The sequence below is a fragment of the Callithrix jacchus genome, chromosome 4, assembly GCF_049354715.1.
Source record: "Callithrix jacchus isolate 240 chromosome 4, calJac240_pri, whole genome shotgun sequence".
NCBI lineage: Eukaryota > Metazoa > Chordata > Mammalia > Primates > Cebidae > Callithrix > Callithrix jacchus.
The window spans coordinates 43,771,966-43,797,332 of NC_133505.1; the positions used below are offsets into that span (position 1 = coordinate 43,771,966).

At 55.8% G+C, this 25,367-nt stretch overlaps 1 protein-coding gene across 3 annotated transcripts; it reads right to left on the reverse strand.

Moving 5' to 3' along the window:
* Window positions 1-773: 773 nt before the first annotated feature.
* TEAD3 (TEA domain transcription factor 3) lies at window positions 774-25,050 on the reverse strand. 3 transcript variants are annotated; one of them, XM_035295436.3, is made up of 15 exons: window positions 24,869-25,050; window positions 14,061-14,311; window positions 12,295-12,359; window positions 7,779-7,841; window positions 7,526-7,588; window positions 6,749-6,760; window positions 5,507-5,644; window positions 5,348-5,397; window positions 4,404-4,465; window positions 3,416-3,549; window positions 3,034-3,207; window positions 2,682-2,822; window positions 2,452-2,604; window positions 2,132-2,276; window positions 774-1,196 (listed from the first exon to the last, which is right to left on the reverse strand). In XM_035295436.3, the coding sequence occupies exons 2-14, from the start codon at window positions 14,065-14,067 to the stop codon at window positions 2,163-2,165; spliced, it is 1,176 nt and encodes a 391-aa protein (XP_035151327.2). In that variant the 5' UTR covers window positions 14,068-14,311; window positions 24,869-25,050; the 3' UTR covers window positions 774-1,196; window positions 2,132-2,162. The 3 variants fall into 3 exon arrangements, with proteins under 3 accessions (XP_035151327.2, XP_035151326.2, XP_035151328.2); XM_035295435.3 differs by having other exon boundaries at window positions 774-2,276; XM_035295437.3 differs by lacking the exon at window positions 7,779-7,841 and having other exon boundaries at window positions 774-2,276.
* Between the last annotated feature and the right edge of the window lie 317 nt (window positions 25,051-25,367).

Sequence of the window (25,367 nt, forward strand, 5' to 3'; positions counted from 1 at the left end):
AGGTGAAAGTTTGGGGATCCCTAGTGGGATACCAGGCGCACATCATGGAGTCAGGCAGATCAGATTAGCATCCTTAGGAGTACATTATGCATGTCTCAAGTTTTCCCCATCTGTTAAGATGATTTTAGAGGATTGCCAGATTTAGCAAATAAAAATACAGGCTGTCCTTAGTAATGCATGGAACATGCTTAAAACATCCGTTTATCTGAAATTAAAATTTAACTGGGTGACCCCTAGCCTGCCACTGAGCAAAATACTCAGTCTCATCCTTTGACGGAGTGAGTCCAATCAGTTCATCCATATTTAACTGTAGGAGAAAAGGCTGGAACAGCCTCTTTGGGCAAATGTCCACTGAAAGTCTTGAACTATCTCTGCCTCAGCCCTATAATGACTGGTCCCTACTGCAGACAGGTGGCTTTCCAGACAGACATGGGTAGGTCAGCAGCTGTCACCTGGGGAGAGTGCTTACCCTCCTTCAGTCACTTAGAGTCAATGGATAACCTCCAGGCCTTGATCTTTGTTGTGCTGGCTTAGCTGAGGCCTGGAGTTTCCATCTCAGTCAATGTACGAACCTGAGCAAATCACTTCCCTTTTAGGGCCTCAGGTACAAGTGCTCAGCTCGAAGCAGGAGGGAGTGAGGGAAATGCTGAGTGTGGGTAGGGCTTGGGGTCCCCCAAGTGATGGCTTTGCAGGGGTTGGGGGTGATGACACACTAGGACCTGGGAGGAGCTCACCTGAAGCTGTTCCAATCCAAAGGTCTGGCACACAAGGGATTGTATGACTGACCCACAAACATAACTTTAATTTTGTTTTTTTTTGAGCAGGAACTGGGCCTTGATGGCCCCTGCCCCAACCCCAAGCCGCATTTATGATACAACCCATCACAGCTGGATTTTAAAAATACACAAAAATATATATAATATACATTATAAAACCTAGGTGGGGTTTGGAGGTGGCCTGAGCAATATGCAAACGGTGAGGACCTTCAGGAAGCTCGGGCAGGGGCAGGATGAGGAAGGGAAGGGGCACAGTACTTCATATGAAACTCATAAATACCCACAGGTGGCTGCTGGTCAGGCCCGGCTGGCTCTGGGGGCCTGGGTGTTGAGAAGGGGCAGCAGGAGAAGGGTTAACCTTCAGTCCCAGCACTGGGTCTGGGAGCTGCTGCTCCGGGCAGGTAGACTGAGGTGGAGAACCTAAGGGAGCAGTGCCCACCAAGGGTTTGTCAGATCCCAGCCCTGGGCAAGAGAAAAACCAAAAGCCTTCTGCTAGCCCTCCCTTCAGGCTTCTGGTCTGCCCAGAGGCTGGGACTCCTTCCTCTACCTTGCCCTCAATCTGGAGGGTGGTGGGGGTGCCCCATCTTCCTGGAGCCCCCCCTGGCTGGCTTGTGGGCTGATGGGGTGCCTAACAGGGTCTACTGCTGTAGAAACAGGTGTTCCCCTAACCCAGTTGTCCTCAAGGAGTTTGAGGAGGCTCTACTCTCCCCCACCCTGTGGCCATCCCCCGCCCCAGGGAGGTAGTGTAAACCTGGGCTCTGGGGACAGGCAGCCCTGGATGAGAACTCCAGCTCTGCCCACCTCTCCTGTGGGTCCCTCAACTTCCTGGAGCCTCGGCACTTCATCTGAAACCTGGAGACCCACACTTGCTGTGCAGAGTCTAGCACCGCACAAGCCAGGCAAGGAGTCTGGGCACCAAGCCTGACACACGGGGCAAAGAAGTGTGGCCCCCTCTGCCCTCAGAGCCCAACCCCGACCTGACACTCTCCTTTCCCAGGGCCTCCACTTGCTGATTCCCCCGGTCTCCATCCTGCCCTCACCTGCCCATGACACTCCCCTATGGTGGGGCAGTGGCCACACATGCCAGAGGCTGAAGGTGTTCCCCCTCCCCACCTCTCTGAGGTCACACGAGGCTGGGCAGAGCGGAGTGATGGTGGGTTAGCGCTGCGGGCAGGCTGCCCCACTGCTGAGCCCTCCTCTCCTCAATTAAAGCGCAGAACAGTGGCAGGGAGTGTGTGTGCTGGGGTAGGTGGGGAGGCCTCCTGGGTCCTGGTCCTGAGGCCTGGCAGGTAGATGAGTCCTCAATCCTGGACCCCCCCAGGGGTGCCAGGCAGGTGTGGAGAGGAGATGCTCACCCTGCATCCTTACGGAGGTGCAGAGAGCCCCCTAGTCTTTGACGAGCTTGTAGACATGGTGCTGGGCCCCATGCTCACTGGTGGAGACTTCGAAGACAAAAGCAATGACAAGCAGGGTCTCCTGGGAGTCCCGGCTCGTGACCACCTGGGGGGCGAGCAGGTAAGAGATTCAGGAGGTCAGGGGGAACAGGGCCATGGGGCGGGGAGCCGAACAGACCCTTCTTTCCAGATCTGTGCCTCTCATCCAAGTGATGTCTGGCTACCCAACTTTGAGGCCCCTGGCCTGTGAGACTCACCATGACCCCTGCTGCCCCCCATACCTGCAGGATGGTGAAGTTCTCCAGCACGCTGTTCATCATGTACTTCTCAGGCAGGTGCTTCAGCTTGTGGATGAAGTTGATCATGTACTCGCACATGGGCGAGCGGTGGATACGGTACACAAAGCGCCCGTTCTCCAGCCTGGCGTACTCAGTCTGCATAGAGCATGGAGAAGGCGTCACTTAGCTGGCCTGCTCCCAGCCCCACCAAGCCACCCTGAGCCCCCACTCACCTCCACCTTCTCCACCACCTGTTTGCCAAAGGAGCACACCTTGGTGGAGACGCTGATGGTCATGCTATCAGTGGAGCTGTACTGAGAGCTGACCCCATAGAAGGCTCCTGGGCCCTCCTGGATGGTGCTGTTGAGGTCGGCCTGGGCATGGGGGTGGGGTGTTAGGTGCTGGCAGAGACCAGAAGGATTCCCGCCACACCACATCAGAGTCCTGCCCAAGGACCCATCTGTGGCACTCTGCCCACAAGCCATGAGGAGATGGAACAGGGCCAGAGGTCAATGCAGTGGGCCTGGATGTTGCACCTCTGGGGTGGGGAAGGGCGCTCGGAGCAGAGAGGGCCGGGCGACTCACCCAGAACTTGACGAGGAAGAAGGCATTAGGGGGCCCCTTCTCATAGAGCTCCTTCAGTCCCCCCTTTTTCTCGGGGAACTTGTCATAGATCTGGCGAACATCTACTGCCTCCAGGGGTGGGTCTGAGAAGGCGGGGTTTGTCTGGCCGATGTGCACAAACAGGTGTTTGCTGTACTGTGGGGAGGGCCCAGACAGGGTCAGGAGAGCACTCAGACATGCAGACCCGAAGGCAGGGAAGGGGGCACTGCACAGGCACAGAATTGCCTGGAGCTTCCTGAACAGGCCACACCCCCAACCCAGGACCCTGAGTTTCAGTCGTGGATCACCTGGCCGGCCTCTCCACAACTGTGCAAAGCCTCACCCTCGCCCCCAAACATGTTACCGTGTCAGGGTCTCGCTGCACCTCCATGAAGGCTGAATACTCGAGGAGCCGCAGCCGGGAGGAGGCAATGGTGCGGTCCTGCCACACGGGCACAGAGGCAGCAGCTGGGGGCAGCGGGGCCAGGGGCTCATAACCTGGGAGGTGAGATGGATTCTCATCCGCATGGGCGAATGCAGGTGCTTACTGACAAAGCCACCCCAGCCTGCAAAGGTGCCCCTTTTGGCAAGGAACATGGGTTGGATTTTGACTCCCCTACTAGGTGTCCTTGTATAGTGTACAACCTGCACAACCATATGTGGTGGCCCCAGTAGTAAACATCACAAACATTAACTCTGTGTGACTATTAATCTGTGTTTAAACAGAAAACAGAGAAGTAAAAAAGGGAAAGAACACTTACCCAGAATCCCACCATCTAGAGAGAGAAAGCCTTAAGATTTCAGTGCATTTCCTTACAGGGATGTGTATAAATGTAGGTTTTGGAGGTATGTACTTGAGGCTGTGTACTGGCTATTTTTTTTTTTTTTTCTTGAGACAGAGTTTCACTCTTGTTGCCCAGGCTGGAGTGCAATGGCACAATCTTGGCTTACTGCAACCTCCACCTCCTAGGTTCAAATAATTCTGCCTCAGGCTCCCAAGTAGCTGGGATTACAGCCCTGTGCCACCACGAGCTAATTTTTTGTATGTAGTAAGAGACGGGGTTTCACCATGTTGGCCAGGCTGGTCTCGAACTCCTGACCTCAGGTCATCCACCTGCCTCAGCCTCCCAAAGTGCTGGGATTACAGGCGGGAGCCACCACACCCAGCTTGGCTATGGTTTTGTGCCAGAGATCTGGAAGCAACATTGTACAAGGTAAGGGGGCTATTCCTGGCCTGTCCCAATCTCCTACAGATGTCACCACCCTCTCCCTCCCAAAGCAAACACACATAGGCCCCACCTCTGAGCAGAGGTGCAGGTGCCAAGGGAGAGCGCCTCATGGGGGGAACTTACTGCTGAGCGTTGGCGGCAGGGGCGGCTGGATGGGGTAGGCTGGCTGTGCAAATGGCTTGATGCTGCGGACAAGAGCACAGTCTGGTGAGAGGGTTCCCTCTTCCCCACCTTCCACCTGGCCCAGACCCTCTTCCAGGACCCTATAGGAAGTCACCCAGCCTTTCTGCTGAGGCCTAGAAAAGCAGGCTGAAAAGCGAACTCACAAGCTTTAACTTTAGTGAAATCCTACCAGCTGATCTGAGCGTTTAACGTAGCATTTCAAACCCCCCAACCCTGAAAAGCTGGTCCTTATGCTGAGGGTGTGTCTTTTGATGAAAGTTGTTTTAAGAGTTGAAGAACCAACACACTTGACCACCTGACTGATTAATTGCCAGACTGCCTCAGAAAGTGAGTGAAAAGTAAATGAAGGGACAGGTGACAAGTGAATGCATGCTAATGAGAGAACGCACAGGTGAGCAGCCAGCACATCAGCTCTCCTGCTGCACTCTCCAGCCCTCTATTTTGTTTGTTTTTTAGAGACAGGTTCTCCCTCTGTTGCCCAGGCTGCAATGGCAATGGTGCAATCAAGGCTCATTGCAGCCTGGAACTCTGGAACTCCTTAGCTCAAGCAATCCTAGCCTGCCTCAGCCTCCCAAGTAGCTAAGACTACACAGGCACGCACCACCACGCCCAGCTAATTTTTTTTTTTTTTTTTTTTTTTTTTTGAGAGAGCAGATCTTGCCATTTTGCCCAGGGTGATCTTGAACTCCTGGCCTCAAGCAATCCTCCCACCTTGGGCTCCCAAAGTGCTAGGATTGATTATAGGTGTAAGCCACCACCCAGCCTGCATCCCTCTATTTGTGAATTAAAACTTTGCTCAGCTGTTGCTGGAGCTCAAATGGGATGGAAATGCCATGTGGCTGCCAGGAGGAAGAGGGCATAGGACGATGAGTCACAATACTCACTCCTGAGAAGGTCCAGGCTGCTGTCCCAGGAGAGGGGGGCTGCTCCAGAACTGCAGGGATGAGACAAGGCCCAGCAGCTCCTCAGCATCCACGAACCCCATGAAAGCCCATCCTTTATGGCACACCCTGACACCAGCCCACCTCCTGTGACCCATGTACCCGCGAGGAAGTGGAGAAGACGGCCTGGGGCAGAGGGGAGGGTGGGCTGAACTTGTTTTGCAGGACACTGGCAGAGACGATCTGGGCAGAGGACATGGATGCCATGCTCTGAAGGGCTTTGTCCTTGGAGACCTGGTCCTGGGGAGAGGGTGCTGCATGAGGCCAGGGCCAGGCCGGATGGGGCCAGGGCTTGCTTTAGGGCCCCCTCACAGAACCTGGGCAGAGTCCAAAGCACTAGGATGACAGGTGTTCCTCAAGGTCCAGGCCTGGATTCCAGCCCCTGCTCTGCTATGTGGTCTTGGGAGAATCTTCAAATCTTCCTGGCCTCAGTCCCCCAAGTGCCCCTCACCTCTGACCACAATCCATGGTAAGAAATTATTTATTTTATTCCAAAGGCTAATATATATCAAGATATTTCCTCTTACTAATGTGTCCAGTACTCTCCTATTTTCTGTGTCATCAGTTCTCAAATATGGTCCCTGGACCAACACACCAGCATCACCTGGAAGCATGTTAGAAATGTACATTTTTATTTTTTAAAAATTTTTATTTATAAAGATGCTACATTGCCCAGGCTGCTCCCAAACTCCTGGGCATGATGGATCTCCCCACCTTGGCCTCCCAAAGTGCTGGGATTACAGGCCTGAGCCACTGTGCCCAACCAGAAATGTACATTTTCCGGCCCCTGCCCAGACCCACTGAATCAGAAACTCTGAGGTGAGGCCCAGAAATTTGCTTTAACAAGCCCTCCAGGTAATTCTGATGTACTCTAAGGTTTTTTGAGAACCACTGTATTTCTTATTTTTTTTTTTGTAACAGAGTTTCACTCTGTCGCCAGGTGCCAGGCTAGCATGCAGTGGCGCGATCTTTGCTCACTGCAACCTCTGCCTCCCAGGCTCAAGCAATTCTCCTGCCTCAGCCTCCCAAGTTGCTGGGACTACAGATGTATGCCACTACGCCCAGCTAACTTTTGTATTTTTAATAGAGACGGGGGTTTCACCATGTTGGCCAGGATGGTCTCGATCTCTTGACCTTGTGATCCGCCCGCCTCAGCCTCCCAAAGTGCTGGGATTACAGGCGTGAGCCACTGCACCTGGCTGTATTTCACTTAAAAAAAAAAAAAAACAAAAACGAGGCTTGTGCAACCTATTAGACTGGTTTCATAATCTATCATTTGAAAATCCTGTGTTAGGTGCTAAGACCCTTTCCCCTCCTCCCACTGGGGAGGGCCATGCTACTTACCAGGTTCATGGCCTGTGAGGGAAAGAGGGAAGATGGATTAGAGGACATGTGCAGCACCAGGGCTGTGGGGTGCCTACCTCCACCCAGTGCCCATGGGTTTTAGCTTCCGAGGAGCCCAGGGAAGCTCAGCGGACCCTCCCTGTCCCCCTAGAGGGAGTGCTTGCCAGCTGGGGCAAGCCCTGGAAAGGGTGGAGTGAGGGAGAACAAGCTGGCACCCGCTGGGTCTGTCCCTGGGTTCTGGGCATGGGGGCCTGGAGTGAGAGGCCCCGTCCATTGCACAGCTGTGGGCAGGGAGAAGAGAACATGGCCAGTATGAGGCCCTGATAAGAGCCTTGGTCATGAACCCCACACTCTGAGATCCGCAGCTGTAGGACAGCCAGATCTGCAAGGAGCTGCCATGCCCACCTCTATAGCCCTCCTGGCCAGTACCCCGGGGCCTCCTCCCTGCCCACTGAAGTCCCCATGCAGTTGGTAAGCAGCAGTCAGGAGGAAGGAGAAGAAGAAAAACAGAGAAGAGGAGAGGTGGGCCTCAGTGGCCCCCAGATGGTCTCCTTCTCCCTCACTATAGGGCTGGGGGCTCTTGTTCAATCTCCAGGGGCTGCAGCCCTGTGCAGCCTGGCAGGGCCTTGGGCTTCCTGCTGCTGCTTGTGTTTCTTTCCGGACCCCCTCACAGCTTCTCAGCCCCCTGCCTGTCCCAGGCTGGAACCACAGAGCAGCAACAGGCCTGAGCCTGGAAGGGTGCTGGGCAGGCCAGGCTGGGTGGCGGGGACCCCATACCTTCAGCTTGGACTGAATCTCCCGAGATTTCCGCCTGGCTAGAACCTGCAAGTGGCTAGAGACCTGTAGAGAGAAAAAGAAAGAAAGAAAAAGAACAGAAAGAGTGGAAGGAGAGGCAGGAACAGAGCTTCAGCCAGAAAAGAGGCACAGTGGGGCTGGAGAGTGGGCCAAGGAGAGGCCTGAGCTATGCAGAGATAGCGCCGCAGGTGAGGGGCCAGGAGGGCTGATGGCCCCCATCAGGCACCCAACATACCTTGATGCCAACCTGGTACTCCCGCACCTTCTTCCGAGCTAGAACCTGTATGTGGCTGGATACCTAGGGGCCGCCCCGCGCCCCGCCAGAGAGGAAAACACAGACAGTGAGGAGGCACAGCCGTGGGGTGGCCGTGGGCAAGGGACATCCCAGCCCCCTCATCTCTAGGGGACTACATGTAAGTGGGGGGAACTGTTTTCTTTTTGAGACAGGGTGTATGTTGACTGGGCTGGTCTCAAATGATCCTCATGCCACAGCCTCCTGAGTAGCTACGACTTTAGGCATGTGCCATTGTGCTCGGTTCAGACACTTCTTGACACTGCCGATTCTGCTCTCTTCTTGGACTTGTCATGATAAGAGCCACGTAGCTCCCAGGGCTGCCATGTACAGGTGCACAGGTTGTTTACTGGCCAAAGGGCACCAGTGAGGGCTGAAATCCAGCCCAGCTATGTGTCCTTGTACAAGGCTGTGCCTGACCCTGTCCTCCCCTCAAAAGGGGTGACTTTTTCTCACTGGTATCCTCAGAGGAGACATCTTTTTCTAATTGGCACCACAAGGGCTAGCAATGGCCATGGTGCTCCTGTTGGCTATTAACTTATACACCAAGGCCACATCCTCCACCAGGGATCTCCCCAGCACCACTTCCTGAGTCCTCCTATCACCCCCAACCACAGCCCCAGTCTATGAAACCAGGCCTGGCCCTCCTACTGCTTTGCTCCCATAACTTTTCCCCCCAATACACCTTCTTTCTGCTTGGGCTAATATATGCCAGTGTGTATATATGTACTCAGTAGGTGCTCTTAATTGCACTTCTCTGGCAATCTCCTCCTTGAAGTCTCTGTGGGCAAACTTGAGCTAATCACGGTCTGGATGTGTGTGCCCTGGGCTGAGTGTCCAGCTGACACAACAGACCCTTGACCTTGTCAAAGATCTGACCCAGAGGCACAGGGAACCCAAATGCCACTGTTTTCCCCAGGAAATGCACAGAGCCTTGAGGCTGCTCCACACTTTGAGCATCGGCAATTGGCTTTCTTTGCAAGTTGTTTTTATCCCCACAAAGAAAGCTCCCTTCTTTTTAATCATAGCCTGACAGTGAGTATATATGTGATGCCGCCTGGTTAGGACCTGGGTGGGTGCTCCTCACACTACCTCACTGAGCCCAGGAATCAGACTCCTATCCAGAAAAATTTCTGATTACTGAGCACAGATACTACTGTCCTCTGCATTTACACACACTGACCCTTGATGTTTACAGCGACACAAAAACAGGTACTAAGGTCGGGCGTGGTGGCTCACGCCTGTAATCCCAGCACTTTGGGAGGCCAAAGCAGGCGGATCACCTGAGGTCAGGAGTTCAAGACCAGCCTGACCAACATGGTGAAACCCTGTCTCTAAAGTACAAAAATTAGCTGGGTATGGTGGTGCGTGCCTGTAATTCCAGTTACTCGGGAGGCTGAGGCAGAAGAATCACTTTAACTGTGGAGGTAGAGGTTGCAGTGAGCTGAGATCATGCTATTGCACTCCAGGCTGGGCAGCAGAGCGAGACTGTTTCAAAAACAACAACAACAACAACAAAAGTATGAATATCCCTGACTTAGGATGACAAAGAGGTTTGTCATCCTAAGAGGTTAAGGTTTGTCAACCTGGAGAGGTTAAGGCACTTATCCAGGGTCACACGGCTCGTGCTACAGCCAGGATTCAAACCCGGGCGGTCTCACTCCAGAGCCTACTTACTCTACCACCAAGCTACACTACCAGGACTCACTTGGACCCTGAGCCCAGAAGATTGCCTCCAAACGGCCAACTCTGTGACAGCTGAAAGTCCTAACTTAATATTTAGCTCTTTTGTCCATATGGAGGCACTGTGCTTGCCATGAATTGCTACATGTATGTATCTATAAAAACCTAAAACTGCATTTCTTTGCCAAAAGTAATTTTTTTTTAAAGACAGAGTCTTGCTCTGTTGCCCAGGCTGGAGTGCAGTGACACGATCTTGGCTCACTGCAACCTCTGCCCGCTGGGTTCTAACAATTCTCCTGCCTCAGCCTCCCAAGTAGCTGGGATTACAAGTGCATGCCACTGTGCCCAACTTTTTGTATTTTTTTGTAGAGATGGGGTTTCACCATGTTGGCCAGGCCGGTCTCGAACTCCTAACCCAAACAACCCACCCACCTCGGCCTCTCAAAGTACTGGGATTACAAGCAAAAAGTAAAAAATTTTTTTCCCCACAAAAAACCTTGAAGAGAACAAAAAGTAAATTTTAAAAGGAAAAAAAAACCTTGTCAGTGGTTGCTCTTTGTAACATGTAAAGACATGGCTTGTCCTCACAACCAGAGGACAGGTCCCCTTACGCTGGGATCTAAAAACCCAGAGTTCTAAGAAAGAGTAAAGATAGGGGGAGTTCCATCCTCGTACCTTATGCCCTTACAATAAAAGCAGCGGTTTCCAAAATTCTGAGCTTGTCAACAGCTGGTTTGTAAAAGCTCATTTTCTGGGCAGCCCTCTCAGGATGCTGGGCAGAAGCAGGTGTGATGGGGGACCCTGAATTCAGAGGCTGGGATGTGCCCCACCTCTGCAGTCCACCCTGGCCTCAGTTCAAAGTGACCCAGCTTGGTTGGGTGCAGTGGTTCCTGCCTATATTCCTAGCACTTAGGGAGGCTGAGGCGGGAGGACTGCTTGAGGCCAAGAGTTCAAGAACAACATGGCCAACACAGCGAGACCCCATCTCTATATTCGTTTAAAAAATTGTTTTAATTAAAAAAAAAGTGGCCTACTTAATGACCCTCAGCCCATTCCCACTCTGACTAACAGCTTCCTATGAACACCCCTTCTGGGTAGAGGAGGACCCACTGAGAGTTTGCTTCTAAGCTCAGAACAGTTTTGTTTATAATAATGACCATAATAATAATAATAGCAAATTCTTCTGCAGCGCTTAAACTGTTCTAAGAGTCTGAATATGTTAACAAATTCAATGGCTGAGGATGCAAGGCTGGGAAGCCCACTGCTCCCCACTCCCAGGAAGAACCAGTATTTGAACCCAAGGGCTCCAGGGAACAGGGCCCTGTGGGCTCCATGTGGTATCCCTGGTGCCTAGAACATAGCAGCAGGTCAGTCATTTGCTAAATGAATAAATTCAGTGCTACATGAGCTGGGCTTAGGGAGGGTGGTTCATAAATGCTTCAATGAATGAAGGATCGTTGCCGCCACTACACTGGGTGGGGAGGCTCAGAACCTTCCTTTGAGAAGGAGGTAGAACAGGGCAGACTTGTCATGGGGGATCTGTGAGTCCATATCCCATCAGGCCAGGAAGCCGGGAGTGCTGGGGGTAGCACTAGCCTCCATTCCTCCAGGTCCTGCCTCCAGCCTGGCCTCTCTCCCCAGCACCCCAAAGGGCAGTGAGTGGTCAGAGAGGACAGTGGGGCCATCACTCCAATCCATTCCCTTCATGTTTCTGTCACCATACTGCCACCTTCCCTGGACCAGAAGCCACAATTGTCTCTTATATCGTTATTTTTCTCCATTTCCACCACTGCTATCCTCAGCCCAGGCCCTGGCACTGTTGATCTAGGCCTTTCCTGGTACCCCTGAGGGCCAGCCTCCCTGTCGCCACCTAGCCCTCTCTAATCCATCGACCAGTCTGCTTGAGGGCCTGTGTTCCTCAGCAGCTGCCACCTGCTACTCCCTACTCTATACCCTCCCGTGCCCTACTGCTGCCCCTTGGGGAACCTGTCACCCATGTCTCTGCTGAGTATCCCCTAGCCCACCCTCCCTCTGTCACACCACACTGCCCAAGGGCATGGCTCTTTCCTGACTGGGGGCCTGTAGGAAGTTACTTAACTTCCCTATGCATCAGTTTCCTCATCGTAAAAAAGAGATAATTACTGTACCTATCTAATATGGTTGCTGAGAGTATTAAATAAATTAACTTAAAGGAAGCACTGTATGGGTTTACGATGATTATTAGTTGTATATCCAACTTCCTCAGCCTGGAAGAAAGGGCCCTCTCCCTTTTCTCTGCCTGTCTAACTCCCACTCCTTCTTAAAAATACATCCCAAGTGTCACCTCCTCCAGGAAGCCTTCCCAGCTCTCTCTCCCCTCCCCCAGCCCTGTCAGGGTTAGCTGCTTATCCCACAGTGCCCTGCACCCACCCTCTGTCAGCCATGCCACCCTGCTCTGTACCCGTCCATCTGACCATCTGGCTGGTCAGTGAGCCACTCAGGGCTGGGACCATGTAGCAGCCACAAAGCCCTGTGGGCTTATCTGTGGTCCCTGAATCAAAGGCCCCAGGCCAGGTAGTGGGTCCATCTCTCCAAGAGAAGTGGGAAGGGTGAATGGACTGCTCAGGGGTGGGAGGGGGTGAAGTCGAGGGGTAAGGGGAGCATAATGAGGCCAGGAGAGTGGCAGGCCAGGCCAGGGGCAGCCTTGAGGAGGTAGGCAGGGTAGGGGCAAGGGGTTGACCAGGACAGCTGAGACAAAATGTGTGGGTGGCCGGCCCAGCATAAACTGTCTTCCTACCTGTTTTCTTGTCCGAGTCTTCCCCGTCCTCAGTTTAATATAGCGTGCAATCAACTCATTTCGACCTAGATTGGAGTGAGAGAAAAAATGAGGAGTGGGCACAGGGTGGAGCCAAAGGCTGGAGATCCTACCCCACTGGGAAGCCACTCCAGGACCTTCCCCCAAACCCTGTTCTGTCCCCCACTCTCTTCACTCCAAGCTGCATGCGCAGGGCAGGCAAAGGTGACTAGGGAGTCTCAGCTTCATCCCACCACCTCCAGGACCTAGAGGGGCTGCTCTTCAGGGAAAGGGTGCGTGAGGGGCTGCAAGGTAGGAGGAAGGAGGGCCGAGCAGTGCTAAGCACCCTGACAGGCTTCCTTGCAGACAGACTGGGTGGCTGTGGTACAGGTCAGCAGGATGGTGGCCGGGTAGGGCCTGTCCTGGCTGGGCATGCCATCCTCCTAGCCCCTGCAGTGCTTTCTGCCTGTGTGACCAGTTCCAATGCTCTTAGTGCATGGATTTGTAGGGGCATGTGAAGGAGCCCGCCCCAGGTGGATGTCCTGCCCTTGCTCTGTCTTTACCCTGGACAAGTTCCTTCCCTTCTCTGGTGAAAGACCAGGAAGGACAGGAAGGCAGTACTCACAGCCTCCAATGTGCTTCCTACACTGGCAGCCTGTGTCAAGATGTATCACTGAGCCATGTCCTTGTGCCTGCCACCCACATGTCACCAGTTCCCAGTGTCTCTCCATCCTGTGAGAGCCTTGGGGTGGGAGGCTCTGTTCTACACCACGGTTACCCCCAAATCCAGACACTCTGCCCCCAGCCCCATGGCCCTCCCAGAACAGCCAAATTCTCCAAATTCCTCTCTAATGACAGAACCAGCCCCATTGCTCTTCCCTTCCCACCAGCCCCTCTCCACCCCTCTCTCCACCCTGTCTAAAAATACCCTGTGGGGCTCCCCAGCCTGGGAGGCAGCAGTAGGGGCAGGCAGTACCCACCCTGTGGAAGGCGCCCTGGACCCTGTGCCTGCCCCCAAGGTGGGGCTCTGGGGCTGGGGTGGGCGTGGCTAATGGGGCGTGGCCAAGGGGCATGGGGCAGCCCAGATCGCTTCCCACAGGCTCGCCCTGGGAAGGGCTGGGCCTGCCTCCCTCAGCCACGGGCTGCAGGGAGGAATGGGGGAGCTGGCTAGAAACCAGGCCCAGAAAGGTCGAGTTATCCCCAAAATGCAACTCTGGGAGAGCCCTCTCAGGGCTGGACAAGAGGGGACACTCCCTTCTGGAAGTGGGCAAGATGGCAGAGAGAAGGGCCAGCAAACACAAGGAATGGGGAAGGGGACTGAGGAGGGAACACGTCCCCACGACCCCAACGCAGGCCTCTGTCCCCGTGCAACCTCCCACAACTCGCACTGGAGGGATCTGTGTTGGGACTGTCACGGGGCCGCCTTTCCACATCCTCCTCCAGGAAGGGACCCCCTTCCGGGCCTCGCCTGGCGCAGACTGGGCTGACCCAGTTTCTCAGGCCCACTGAGTCACCTCGAAACCTCCAGGCTGGTAGCAGGGAGGAGAGGAGGGGTAGGCGGGGGTGCCGAGGTGTGGGCTGTACCCTGGTTGGGGGGCAAGCCCGTCTTGTTTATGAGGAGCAGCGCGGAGGAGGATCCAGACACACAGGCTTGCGCGCCCAGACTCGCCCGGCCAGCGGCAGGCCTCCGGACGTCACCAAACCGGTTGGGTGAGGGGACAGAGAGCAGGGGGAGGGGCCGCAGTCCCGCCCGCGCCCCGTGCACGCACCGTACATCTTGCCCTCGTCCGACAGGATGATCTTGCGCCGGCCGCAGGGCGGGTAGATGGCCAGGGCCTCCTGGAAGCTCTGCTCGATGTCCGGGCTCCACACGCCCTCAGCATCGTTGTCCAACCCCTTGTCCAGGCCCTCGGGCCCATCCTCCCGGGCCTCCCCGGGGCTGCTGCTGGCGTTCCAGCTGTTGGACGCTATTGTGCTGGTTGCTCTGGGCTCTGGGCCTGAGCCCACCGGGCAGCCAAGCCTAGGGGACAGACAGACAGGGGTTGGGGCCAGGGTCCTCCTCGACCACAGCAATCTATCCCACAGCCGCTGGCTCTAGAGCTCCGCCCCCACCCCAAGCCCACCCTAGGGGCAGGTGTTCAGGGTGGGATGGAGGTAACCAGAGGAACAACCACAGCTTGTTCAGAGCCGTGTGACCTGTGATGCACGAGCTACTTCACCTCTCTAGGCCTCAGTCCTGTAAAACAAAAGGGTTTCCTTGAGGTTGTGAGAGTTAAAATTTAAATGAGCTCATGACAAAGTACCAACCACATGCCTGGCTCATAACACTCAAGAAATAGGTAATCGGCCGGGCACGGTGGCTCACACCTGTAATCCCAGCACTTTGGGAGGCAGAGGTGGGAGATCACAAGGTCAGGAGATCAAGACCATACTGGCCAACATGGTGAAACCCTGTCTCTCCTAAAATATAAAAAATTAGCCGGACGTGGTGGTGCATGCCCATAATCCCAGCTTCTCAGGAGGCTGAGGCAGGAGAATCACTTGATCCTGGGAGACACAGGTTGCAGTGAGCTGAGACAGCGCCACTGCACTCCAGCCTGGACAACAGAGCGAGACTCCGTCTCAAAAAAAAAAAAAAAAAAGAAAAGAAAAAAAAAGAAATGGGTAATCAGTAACAACAACAACAACGCCTCACACCAACACAGCACTTTTGTAGGGAAAAGGTATTTTCATATTCATTCAAACCTCACAAAACTAGGCAGGCGCGGTGGCTCATGCCTATAATCCCAGCACTTAGGGAGGATCACTTGAGGCCAGGAGTTCGAGACCAGCCTGGCCAACATGGCAAAACCCTGTCTCTATTAAAAATACAAAAAAATTTGGCTGGGCCAGGTGGATCATTTAAGGTCAGGAGTGCAAGACCAGCCTGACCAACATGGTGAAATCCTGCCTCTACTAAAAATATATTGAAAAGTTAGCTGGTATGCTGGTGTGCATCTGTAGTCCCAGCTACTCGGGAGGCTGAGGCAGGAAAATTGCTTGAACCCAGGAGGCGGAGGTTGCAGTGAGCCAAGATCAAGCCACTGCACTGAAACCTGGGTGACATAGTGAGACTGTCTCAAAAAAAAAATTAGCAGGGCATGGCAGCACACTCCTGCAGTCCGAGATACTCAGGAGGCTGAGACACGATCACTGAACTCTGGAGGCAGAGGTTGCAGTGAGCAGAGATGGCGCCATTGCACTCCAGCCTGGATGACAGAGCAGGCCCTGTCTCAAAAAAACCACTAAAGCAGAGAAGGTAGGTAATGATGCCCGTTATTCAGAGAGGAAAACTGAGGCTCACAAGGTCACACAGCTGCCAAAGGTACCCTGAGGAGCACAGAGAGGAGTAGCAGAGGCGCAGGGCTGTGCTTCTTCAGCTCTCCCTGGCAGATCCTCCTTTCTAGTGTCCAGATCCCCAACCGGGAACCTCCACCCTCACTCTCATCCCAGCATCAATGCCACCCTGCTAAGGATCCCTCAGCGGACAAGGAGAGCCCCTAACCCAGGAAGGGCATCACTTCACCTTCCCCAAATTGATACTAACCAGAACCCTGACAACGGGGCTAATGTGGGGCAGGAACTGCCCCAGGAATTACAAAAAGGGAGCTGTCGAGGAAGCAGCTGAGAAGGTGCCTGGCCAGCAGCCTGGCTCAGCGTCACCCGCCCTTCTATCCCACTTCCTGTTCCAGCACCTCCAGGCCCCACAGCAGCCTGTAAACCACCCACATGCCCGCCCCCGCCCTGGCCCATCCTCCATGTGGGCCAGGGCTCTGTAAACTGTGAGCACCCTGAACCCGCCAGGCCCCCCATCACTCACAACCTCGAGACTCACCCCAAATCCCCTTAAGCCCCAGAACCCACATATCCAATGTATTCAGGAAACCTAAGAGCCTGTGCTGGCTGGATCCTGGGACTTAGCTCTGGGCAGTAGGGAAAGGGGAGGGGTGGAAAGGTAGGGGACCCCATCAGAAGCCAGGGAGAGAAAGATGAATTCCAGGTCCTGCTGCATGGGTGGGGGTGGACTCTGCAGAGCCACCTGTTTACTTAGGGAGGCTTGAGAGGGTCACTAGTAGAATGAGGTGGGGGAGGACTGAGGGGCCTGAATGTCAGCTAGTTATTCGGGGTTATTCTAAACTATTATTCAGCTAGTTAATCAGCTATTCAACTAGTTATTGTAATTATTCTAAACTATTGAGTTTAGATTTAATATTTCTACTAATAACAGTATCTGTTATATGCCACGCACTGTTCTGTGATTTCACACACATTGACTCATTTAATCCTCACAATAACCCTATGGGGCAGTTACTACGCTTATTCCTAGTTTATAGATGAGGGAATCCAAGAAACAGAGAGGTTAAGCAACTTGCCTTAGGGCACACACAAATTAGAGCTAGGGCTGGTTTCTGAACCCAGGTAATCTGGCTTCAGTTTTATAACCAGAAGGGTTACAGGGAGGGTGCAGAGAAACCCCACCACCTGGAGAGAGAAAGAAGGTTCAGCTGTCATAGCAACCGGCCTAAGTCTGCCCAGGGGGTCCTCCTCAGCCCAAACAGCTGCAACAACTTCAAGGACTCCCACATGGCCGGTACAGCCCTTTCTGTGATGCCTCCAGCAGGAATCTCTCTCCCATCGCCAGCCAGAAGGAGCTGTGCCCCTGACCCGTCAGAGGGACAAGATGCCCTCATTCCTAGCCTGTCCCTCACCCCAGGAAACTGGATAGAGAGACCCAGTCCCCTCCTCAACCAGACGGGAATTCTTGGAATAGAAATGTGAGGAGTAAACAAAATAAAAATAAATAAATAAGGCCGGGTGCGGTGGCTCACGCCTGTAATCTCAGCACTTTGGGAGGTGGGCTGACCACTTGAGGTCGGGAGTTCGAGACCAGCCTGACCAACATGGAGAAGCCCCGACTCTCCTAAAAATACAAAATTAGCTGGGATTACAGGTGGTGCATGCCTATAGTCCCAGCTACTTGGGAGGCTGAAGTGGGAGAATTGCTTGAACCCGGGAGGCAACAAGAGTGAAACTTTGTCTCAAAAATAAATACATACATACATACATAAATGGCTGGATGAGGTGGCTCACACCTGTAATCCCAGCACTTTGGTAGGCTAAGGCAGGCAAATCACAAAGTCAGGAGTTCGAGACCAGCCCGGCCAACATGGTAAAACCCTGTCTCTACTAAAAACACAAAAATTAGCTGGGTGTGGTGGAGGGCATCTGTAATCCCAGCTACTTGGGCGGGTGAGGCAGGAGAATCACTTGAACCTGGGAGGCGGAGGTTGCGGTAAGCCAAGATCGCGCCATTGTACTCCAGCCTGGGCAACAGAGCAAAACTGTCTCACAAAAATAAATACATAAAAATAAACAAACAAATAAATAAATAAATAATGAAATGTGGGTGGTGGCGGCTCCCGACTGTAATCCCAGCACTCTGAAAATATCACTTGAGACCAGGAGTTCAAGACCAGCCTGGGCAACATAGTGAAACCCTTGTCTCTATTTTTAAAAATTAAATTAAAAAAAAAAAAGTGAGGGACAGGGGCGTGCTAGCTGGGTGGGGGGGTGGGGCATCTAGTGACTCCCCTGTTGGAATAGTTGGGATGCAGGCTCTGTCCGCAGGTATCAGTCTGACACTGCCACAGAGCTGTCAGAGGGGAGGGAGAAGAAGGGCTACAATGAGCTAAGACCCCTCTCAACCCCTTTCCCCTAGATCCATCCGAAGCCTCCCTCCAAGCAGCAGGGGGCCAGGCAGCCCCAGACTTTTAAAGCAACTTTCCTGCCTCCCCCAAGTCCCTGCCCGCCTCCCCTCAAGCAGGCCATGGCCCCCCCTTCTAAGGGTGATGTCAGCCCTGTCCCGCCCCCCGCGGGAGCACTGTGGCCAAATATGGCGAACACAGCAGCAGGCTTGGGAGCTGGGACAGACTGGGGGGGCGGGGCAGGCGGCCCCTGGCTGGGACCGCTGGCAGCTGGTGAGGGGGAGGGGAGGGGGGACGGCCCAAAGGACTCGTCAAGGAGAGAATAGGACCACCGTCCCTCCCTTTCACTGGCTCCTAGGCACAGGCAAGACTCACTTTCTAGGAACCCTCCTAGGGGCAGAGGTGCCAACATGCCAAGTGGCACCCCCACACAGAGCCATGCACAGGAGCACACTGTGCAGAGGGACCATGTGAGTGCTTGGTGGACAACCATGTGAGAATGTGTACCCCCAAGCTGAGGCACACACGTGGGCAGTTGTGGGCAGGCAGCTGCCCCGGGCTGGGAGCTGGACCAGGGTCTCAGTGGAAGTCCACAGGAGGCGTGAGCACTGGCTGCTCTGTTCTCCTAGAGACCCGAGTGTGCCTGCCTTCCTCTCCCAAGACCCTCTAACTGCTGGGACCCAGGCCAGGCTGAGAGAGGAGGGTATGACCCCCTGGACAGGTGCAGGCTGGGCTGGGACAAATGTGGGACTCTGGCTTCGTGGATGGGTGGGACATCTAGAGAAGGCTGACTGAGGGCAAAAGAGCAGGCCCTGGGCTGCTGGCTGACGCTGCCCAGGTGTCTAGATGCTCTGCCTTGCTGTGCTGTGCCATGAAGAGGGGTGGGAGAGGGAGGAGACCCAAGTGAGGGTCAAGGGGAGAGAGATGGGGGTGGGGCCTGAGACAGACAGGAGGGGCAAGGGAGACAGGCTGGCAGAGAGTCTTGTGCAAAGAGAAGTGGAGGTGGACCCAGAGAGAAGAGACAGGAGTCACTGAGTGAGAAAGAAAGCCCAACCCAGTGGGGGACAGACCAGAGCCCCACAGAGTGAAGGGAGAGACCCCAGGAGTGATGTGGAGGGAGGGTGGGGGGGGGCAGGGGTGCTAGAGAGACCGGCAGACTGACAGACAGAGGGGTGGGGGCGGAGGGAGAAGGGGTGAAGGAGAGGAGGGGAGAAGAAAGATGGGGTACAGACAATGCAACCAACACAGACCCAGAAAGCCAAAGACAGAGACCCAGAGAGACACAGACACACAGCAGAGTAGGGTAGACCAGAAACTCAGATATGACAGGCATCAAGGGAGATCAAGGGAGGGGCAGGCCAGGAGGGGACAGGGAGAAAGAGAAAGACAGGGACAAGAACAGAGACCCCAAGGCCAAGGCAGAACCAGAGGGAGGGAGTGACAAGGAAGGCAACTGCTGGGGGCTGGGGTCAGCCACCATCCAGGACACCCCCACTCCAGTCTCAGGGGCTCCCACCCTCCACCTCCTCCCAGAACCCCTCCCATCTGCCCCTGCAGAGGAGTCCTGTTGTACCTGTCCTGCAAACCCACCAGCAGGCTGCAGACCCCCAGGGGACTTAGTCTGCCTTCACCCTCATCCTGATCAGCCACACCCGCTTCCCCTCTCCCAGGGCCCTCAGCCTTCCAGGCTCAGAAGGCCTCTGGGTGGAGGCAGGGATGGGGGCTAGGAGGCTGGGTGAGCAGGCTTTGGGGCCCTGGGGAAGATAAGGGGCACCTTGCTGTCCACCCCCACCCTGGGGCCAGATCTGCCAGAAGAACTGGCTGGACAGCTCCAGGGATCAGGCCAGAGCTGGGGCCTGAGGCAGAGGCCCTGGCCCCCCACCCCCACAGGCCCTGCAGCCTCCAGACCACCCAGCCTTGTACCTCCCTTTAGAACTCCCCCGGAGCCACTGCCTCAGTAGGAGGCACTGAAAAAGCCAGTCGGGGTGGGTGGGCACCTCCTGTCGTAATCCTCCCCCTGCACCAGCCCTGCTGGGAGGACAAGATGAGCTGTGACCTTCCTGGGTCTAGCAGCCAGGAGTCCACCCCAGCAGGGACCCCAGCCCCCAAAGCATTCTCACAAGGAGTGAGGACATCACTCAAAATGTGGGAAGGTCAGTCAAATCAGCAGTTTCCTCCGGAATCTCTGCCCTCAAACCTGAGCTAGGCTGCAGCCAGGGGATCGGGGATGGGGAGGGCAGCTGAGGAGGGCTAAGGGAGCCTCCCACCCCCTCTACTTTTTCCTCTCTTTCCCTACCCGCCCGACAGTGGGCCAGCTGTTCTCCAGCTGCCATAAGCTCCCACCCTAGAAGTAGCCATGTTCTGGGGCAGCAGAGCTGGTCGGGATGGTATCTCCCCCACCTCCAGCCCAAGGACCCCAGATGGACCCTGCTAAGCAGCCACACCCTGCTAGGCTGGGGAGGGATTCCCTCCTCCCTGGAACAGGGTCTCAATTTTTACAGGAGGAAGCAATTTGCAGAACCCACTAGGAGGGAGGTGGGGGCCCCTCCACTCTCTCCTCGCTTATTAATGTGTTTCCAATTTGGGAATCAAGGCTCTCTGCCCCTCTTCCACATGCTACTTGGGACACGGGCTTTCTCAGGGAGCAGAGGAGGTTGGGATAGTCCCCTCAGGTGTCCTTCTGCAAAGCTCATCCATTGTCACACCCCCTCTCCCTGAAGCAGTATAGGGGGTAGGAGGGTAGAGACTCAGCTCTCAAGTGCCCTGCAGAGAGAAAGCCCAGTTCCCAGACCTACCTTCACCTCCTCCCTGAGACTGACTCGTCTCCTCATCTGGTCCTGGTCCCAGGGCGGGAAGCTCAGGTATCCAGTGGGAGACAGGCTGTGGGGGGGCCCCAGGTTCCTCAGTTACCATGCCAGACTCCTGGTACTCTGGGTCACCCACTGGGCTCCCACCAGCCACGCAGTCAGTGCCTTGGTGTCATCTATAAACACACAGGCTTCCTCTGCGCCCCTCCTCTCGCTTGCACATACACAGTTGCGTCACAGCCACTGTCCTGCACGTTCACTGTTACCTGCATCTCTCTCCTGTCAGGTTTTTAAAAAAATCTGTATTGTGATAAACTATGTGTAACATCAAGTTTACCATTTTAGCCATTTCTAAGTGTACAGTTGAGTGGCATTAAGTGCATTCTTTCTTTCTGTTTTTATCAGTGTCTTTTTCGTGGTCTTCCACATAGATGCCACATGTGTCAGGGACCACAGGCCCCAAATGTATCCCACAGAGCCTCCTATACGCCCTGCCTGGCACAGCCCTAGGGGTATCACCCACACTACCCGAGAGTCCCAAACATGCTGATAGTGACCACCCACCCACAGTGCCAGGATCGGTCACGCCCCAGTTTCTCTCACACATGGCGTTGCTTTCAGGTGCTCAGTGTCACCCACACGCCACACACCATATTCATGCTCGGCACACATGTCGGATGGGGCCCACCTTGCTGGCACATACATCATACTGACACGGAGTTGGTCATGTTGTTTTACTCACATGTAGTATCACATGTCAGTCACACACAGACAAACCTAAGGCCATCTCACATGCAGCATCACAACATACAGGCCACAAGTGGTCACACCACGGCATAACACACCACACAGATCACCACTCATCCAGCTTCTCACGTACACACGCCCGCACGCACACATACACACAGCATCACATGAGCTCGGTGTCCCTTGCACGCAGGTCACTTGAGCATCAGAGCCACACCAGTGTCATCCGCAGGCACACACAGATGGCTAGGCAGCTGGCTTCCTTTATCGGCACGTCCAGGGTGATGCCCTGGCACACACAGAACGTCCCCCATGCAAGTTCTCAGGTACACAGGCAGCGGCACGCCCGGACACATGAAGAGTCACTGGTTTCTCTTATGGGCGTGTATATCTGTCACACACACGAATGTCACAAAGTCACAGTCTCTCTCCTGCAGACACCCAGCCCCACACAAGCCGCTCTGACCAGGATTCGCACCCACACACATCCAGCCCCATGTAAGGCAAGTCTCACCCACACAGAATGTCCCCCTACGGCTTCTCGCACACATCCAGCGTCACACACAGTTGCACTCTCATTTCCCTCTTAACACTTCCTGCCCTTTCAGGCCTGGCAGGGAGCACAGGAAGCAATCGGCACTCTAGGAAACCCCAAGGGCTGAGACTTTGGGGATGTGCAGGGGGATGAACCTCTCTGGCCCTAGCCTCAACCTCCTGTGGGTCGGGGAAGACAGGCAGAGCCCTCTCCCCGGCAGGGTTCTCCGTGGAGGGAAGCAGCCCCTTCCGAAGACAGCCCAGGGCTAGCACAACACCAGGAGTGGAGGGGAGGGGAGGGGAAAGGAGGGAAGGGGAAGGGAGGGGAGGGAAGGCAGGGCAAGGCCACAGGGACAGGGCCGAGTGTGTGATCTGCTGACCTTCCCAGCTCTACCCAGAAGCAGATCCTCAGTGCTACCACTGTGACCCCCCAGCTTCTACAGCCCCCATGTGGGAAGAAGAGGCTGTGACCTCCTAGACCCTCCGTAGAAAGCTGCGGCGTTTAGACCCCTGGGCTCCTCTCCTCATCCTGAATGGGGAGGAGGAAGAGGGCAGGATGAACAATTTCCACACTGCGTCCTGGGGCCCCCAGATGTGTGTGGGAGTGGGGCAGGGGGTTGGGCCACCCAAGTGGCCTCTGAACACCCTTTGTGCCATCCAGCCCTACCAAAACCCACAACCACTTCAGAGGCAAGATCCCCCAATCCACCAAGTCTCCCTGTCCCTTGACACCTGCTGCCTGCCGCCTTTTCAGCCCTGCTCACCTACCTGAGCTACTCCTCAGTCACCCCTTGGTTTCTCTTTGCCTTCTTCCTTGGGCCACTGGATCACTCACCCACCTCTCCAGACCCCACCAGGTTCAGGTTCCATCATGGGAGAAGGAGGGCAAACTGGGAGACAGACTGGGAAGGGCTCAGAGAAAAGTGACCTGAGAAGTCATTCATTCCAAGCAGGGAAACTGAGGCCAAAGGGGCCTGCCAAGATGGCACAACTGGCTAAAGGTCCAGCTAAGACCAGATCCCTATTTCTTGATCTCCTCTCTTGAGACGTCTCCTCTGATTTTGATATTCCTTCAATTGGCAGAATGTGCCAGGGTCTGCAAACCTTAGGGTGAGGGTGGGAGCAGGGCTCAGGACCCATGCAATGCTCCTGTACATACACTTAATACTCGGCTCTGTCCTGGCAACCACTGACCATTCTAATAAGCCATTCCCCAACCCAGATGCACTCATTAGCATTAATGATGACTCCCTCCCTAGCGGGTGGGGGAAGGCCCAAGAGCTTGGGACTCATACTGGCTCCTACCCTCTCCCTGAGGAGGGGCCATCCAGGGCCCCTGAAGTCACCCTTACTGGACAGCCTTGTCCTGGAAGATCAGTGCACTCCTTGCCCACTGGGTGAGTATAGACAGGGACCCAGAAGACCACAGAACCACATCCTTTAGGGCGTGCCCCTAGGAGAGGGGTCTTGAGGGGGAGGCTACAGGAGTCTAGAAGGGAGGGGACATAATTCCCACAAATCTCCAACTTTTAGAGGGAGCCTTCCCTCCTTGTCCCAGGTGGCCCCAGCACTGGGGTGGAACATGTGTACAGAAAACCAGGCCACAAAAGACTGGATACACAGAGCCGCCATGGGCACCAGCCCCTCTGAGCTGTGTCCAGCCCCTACCCCTATGCCCTGTTCTCCTGGACAACAAGTCCAGGCCTGACCTGGTTCTGCCCCTACCTGGAAAGAAGGAAGACACAGAAGGAGACAGTCCCTGAGAAGCCTGCCCCCAAGGCCTCCTTCTCCCTCCCTCACACTGAAAGAATCTCTCAGCCCTGGATCAGGGGCCCTCACCAGGAAAGTTGACAGAGCAGGGTCTCAGTGACACTGCCCCAGGGCCGCGGGCACTGCTAGGCTGGAAAACAGACCCAGACCAGTGCCCGCGGCCCTCCCTCCCCGGCAGGAATAAAGGGCATGACAGACAATGGAGGGGACCTGGGTAAGAAGCAGGGGCCCAGCCACCCTTAAACTCTCTCAAGTTTAAACAAGGGCTCTGAGGAAGTGTGGCAAAGAAAAGGCCCCCAGATCCAGAACCCTCCGAGCCAAGCTCACAGAGCTCAGGGCTGGAACTCTGAACCCCTACCCCGACCAGGCGGCAGAACTGAAGGGAACATGAGTCCCTGCCTCTCAGGGAACACACGCCCAGGGCGCGCGGCTTTGCTCCCAGACACCCTCCACTACCCAGCGCAGCTGCAGGCACCGTGCACAGAAACCGGCCTGGGCGCAGGGAGGCCGGGCCCAAGGCCTGCGTGGAGCTGAGGCCGGGCGGGCTCCGGGAGCGCGCGGGCCGGGAGTCCAAAGGGCGGCGGGGCCCGGGATTGGGCGCCCCGGATATGAGCTCCCTGGTGGCAGGCAGGCCCTCCACATAGTGCGGCCCCCAGATCCCCGCCCGGACCCCCTAAGCGCGGACGGCGGGACAGGCGACGGCACGGGGGACACGGTCTCCCCGGCTTCCCCACCTCACCCCGACCGACTAGTCCCTGTCGCGGGGGGGTGGGGAGGGCGGGGGGCGGGGCTTCCCGGAGAGATTTTCCCCCTTCCCTCTAAACTTCCCGGCACCCCGAACCGGGGCTCCAGCTCCGGCTGGACAATAGCTCGGGGACCCAGTCCCCCTCGAATGTCGCTACCCCAGCCAGACCAGCCGACCAACCAAACCACCTCTCCCGAGCCAGGCCTCCTCCCGGCGTCCGCCCGGCTTACCTGGTCCGAGCTCGCGGGGGCGCTCCGGCCAGGCCGCTCCGCCGGGCCCGAGGGAGCCTCGAGGGGGGCCGGGGAAGGGGGGTCGTGGGGAGGGGGCTGGCCGGAATGTGCGGAATGAGCCGGGCTGGAGCGGGAGGCGCCGGGCGCGGAGGAGGGAGCGAGCGGGACGGAAAGTTTGTGTTGAGGAGCCGGGGCGGGGGTGGGGGCTGCGGGAAGAAGGGGGCGGGGCTCGCAGGGGGCGGTGCTGGCCGAGAAGGGCGGGGCCGTCCAGCCAGGCTCGGGCCGCCCACCCCCGGGCCTCGCGACTCAGCCGCCCCGGCCTGCGCGCCTGGGCGCCTGGCTCCTCGCCCGCCCGTGCGGCGCTGCCTTCCTCCCCCAGCTCACCGGGCCTTGCCCGGCTGCTGGGTACCCGCCGGAATTTGGGGCTCAGGCCTGGGGCGGGGCCGAGGGCGGGGCTCCCGTCTCGTGGGCAGGGCTCCCGTCGGTGCCGGGGCCGTGG

What these genes read in the sequence shown, in the direction of transcription:
- TEAD3 (XM_035295436.3), bottom strand. An exon ending in AGTACCAGGTTGGCATCAAG is followed by an intron (nt 7,589 to 7,778) that starts GTATGTTGGGTG and finishes TTCTCTCTACAG; the next exon opens with GTCTCTAGCCACTTGCAGGT. An exon ending in CAGCCTGGACCTTCTCAGGA is followed by an intron (nt 4,466 to 5,347) that starts GTGAGTATTGTG and finishes TCTTGTCCGCAG; the next exon opens with CATCAAGCCATTTGCACAGC.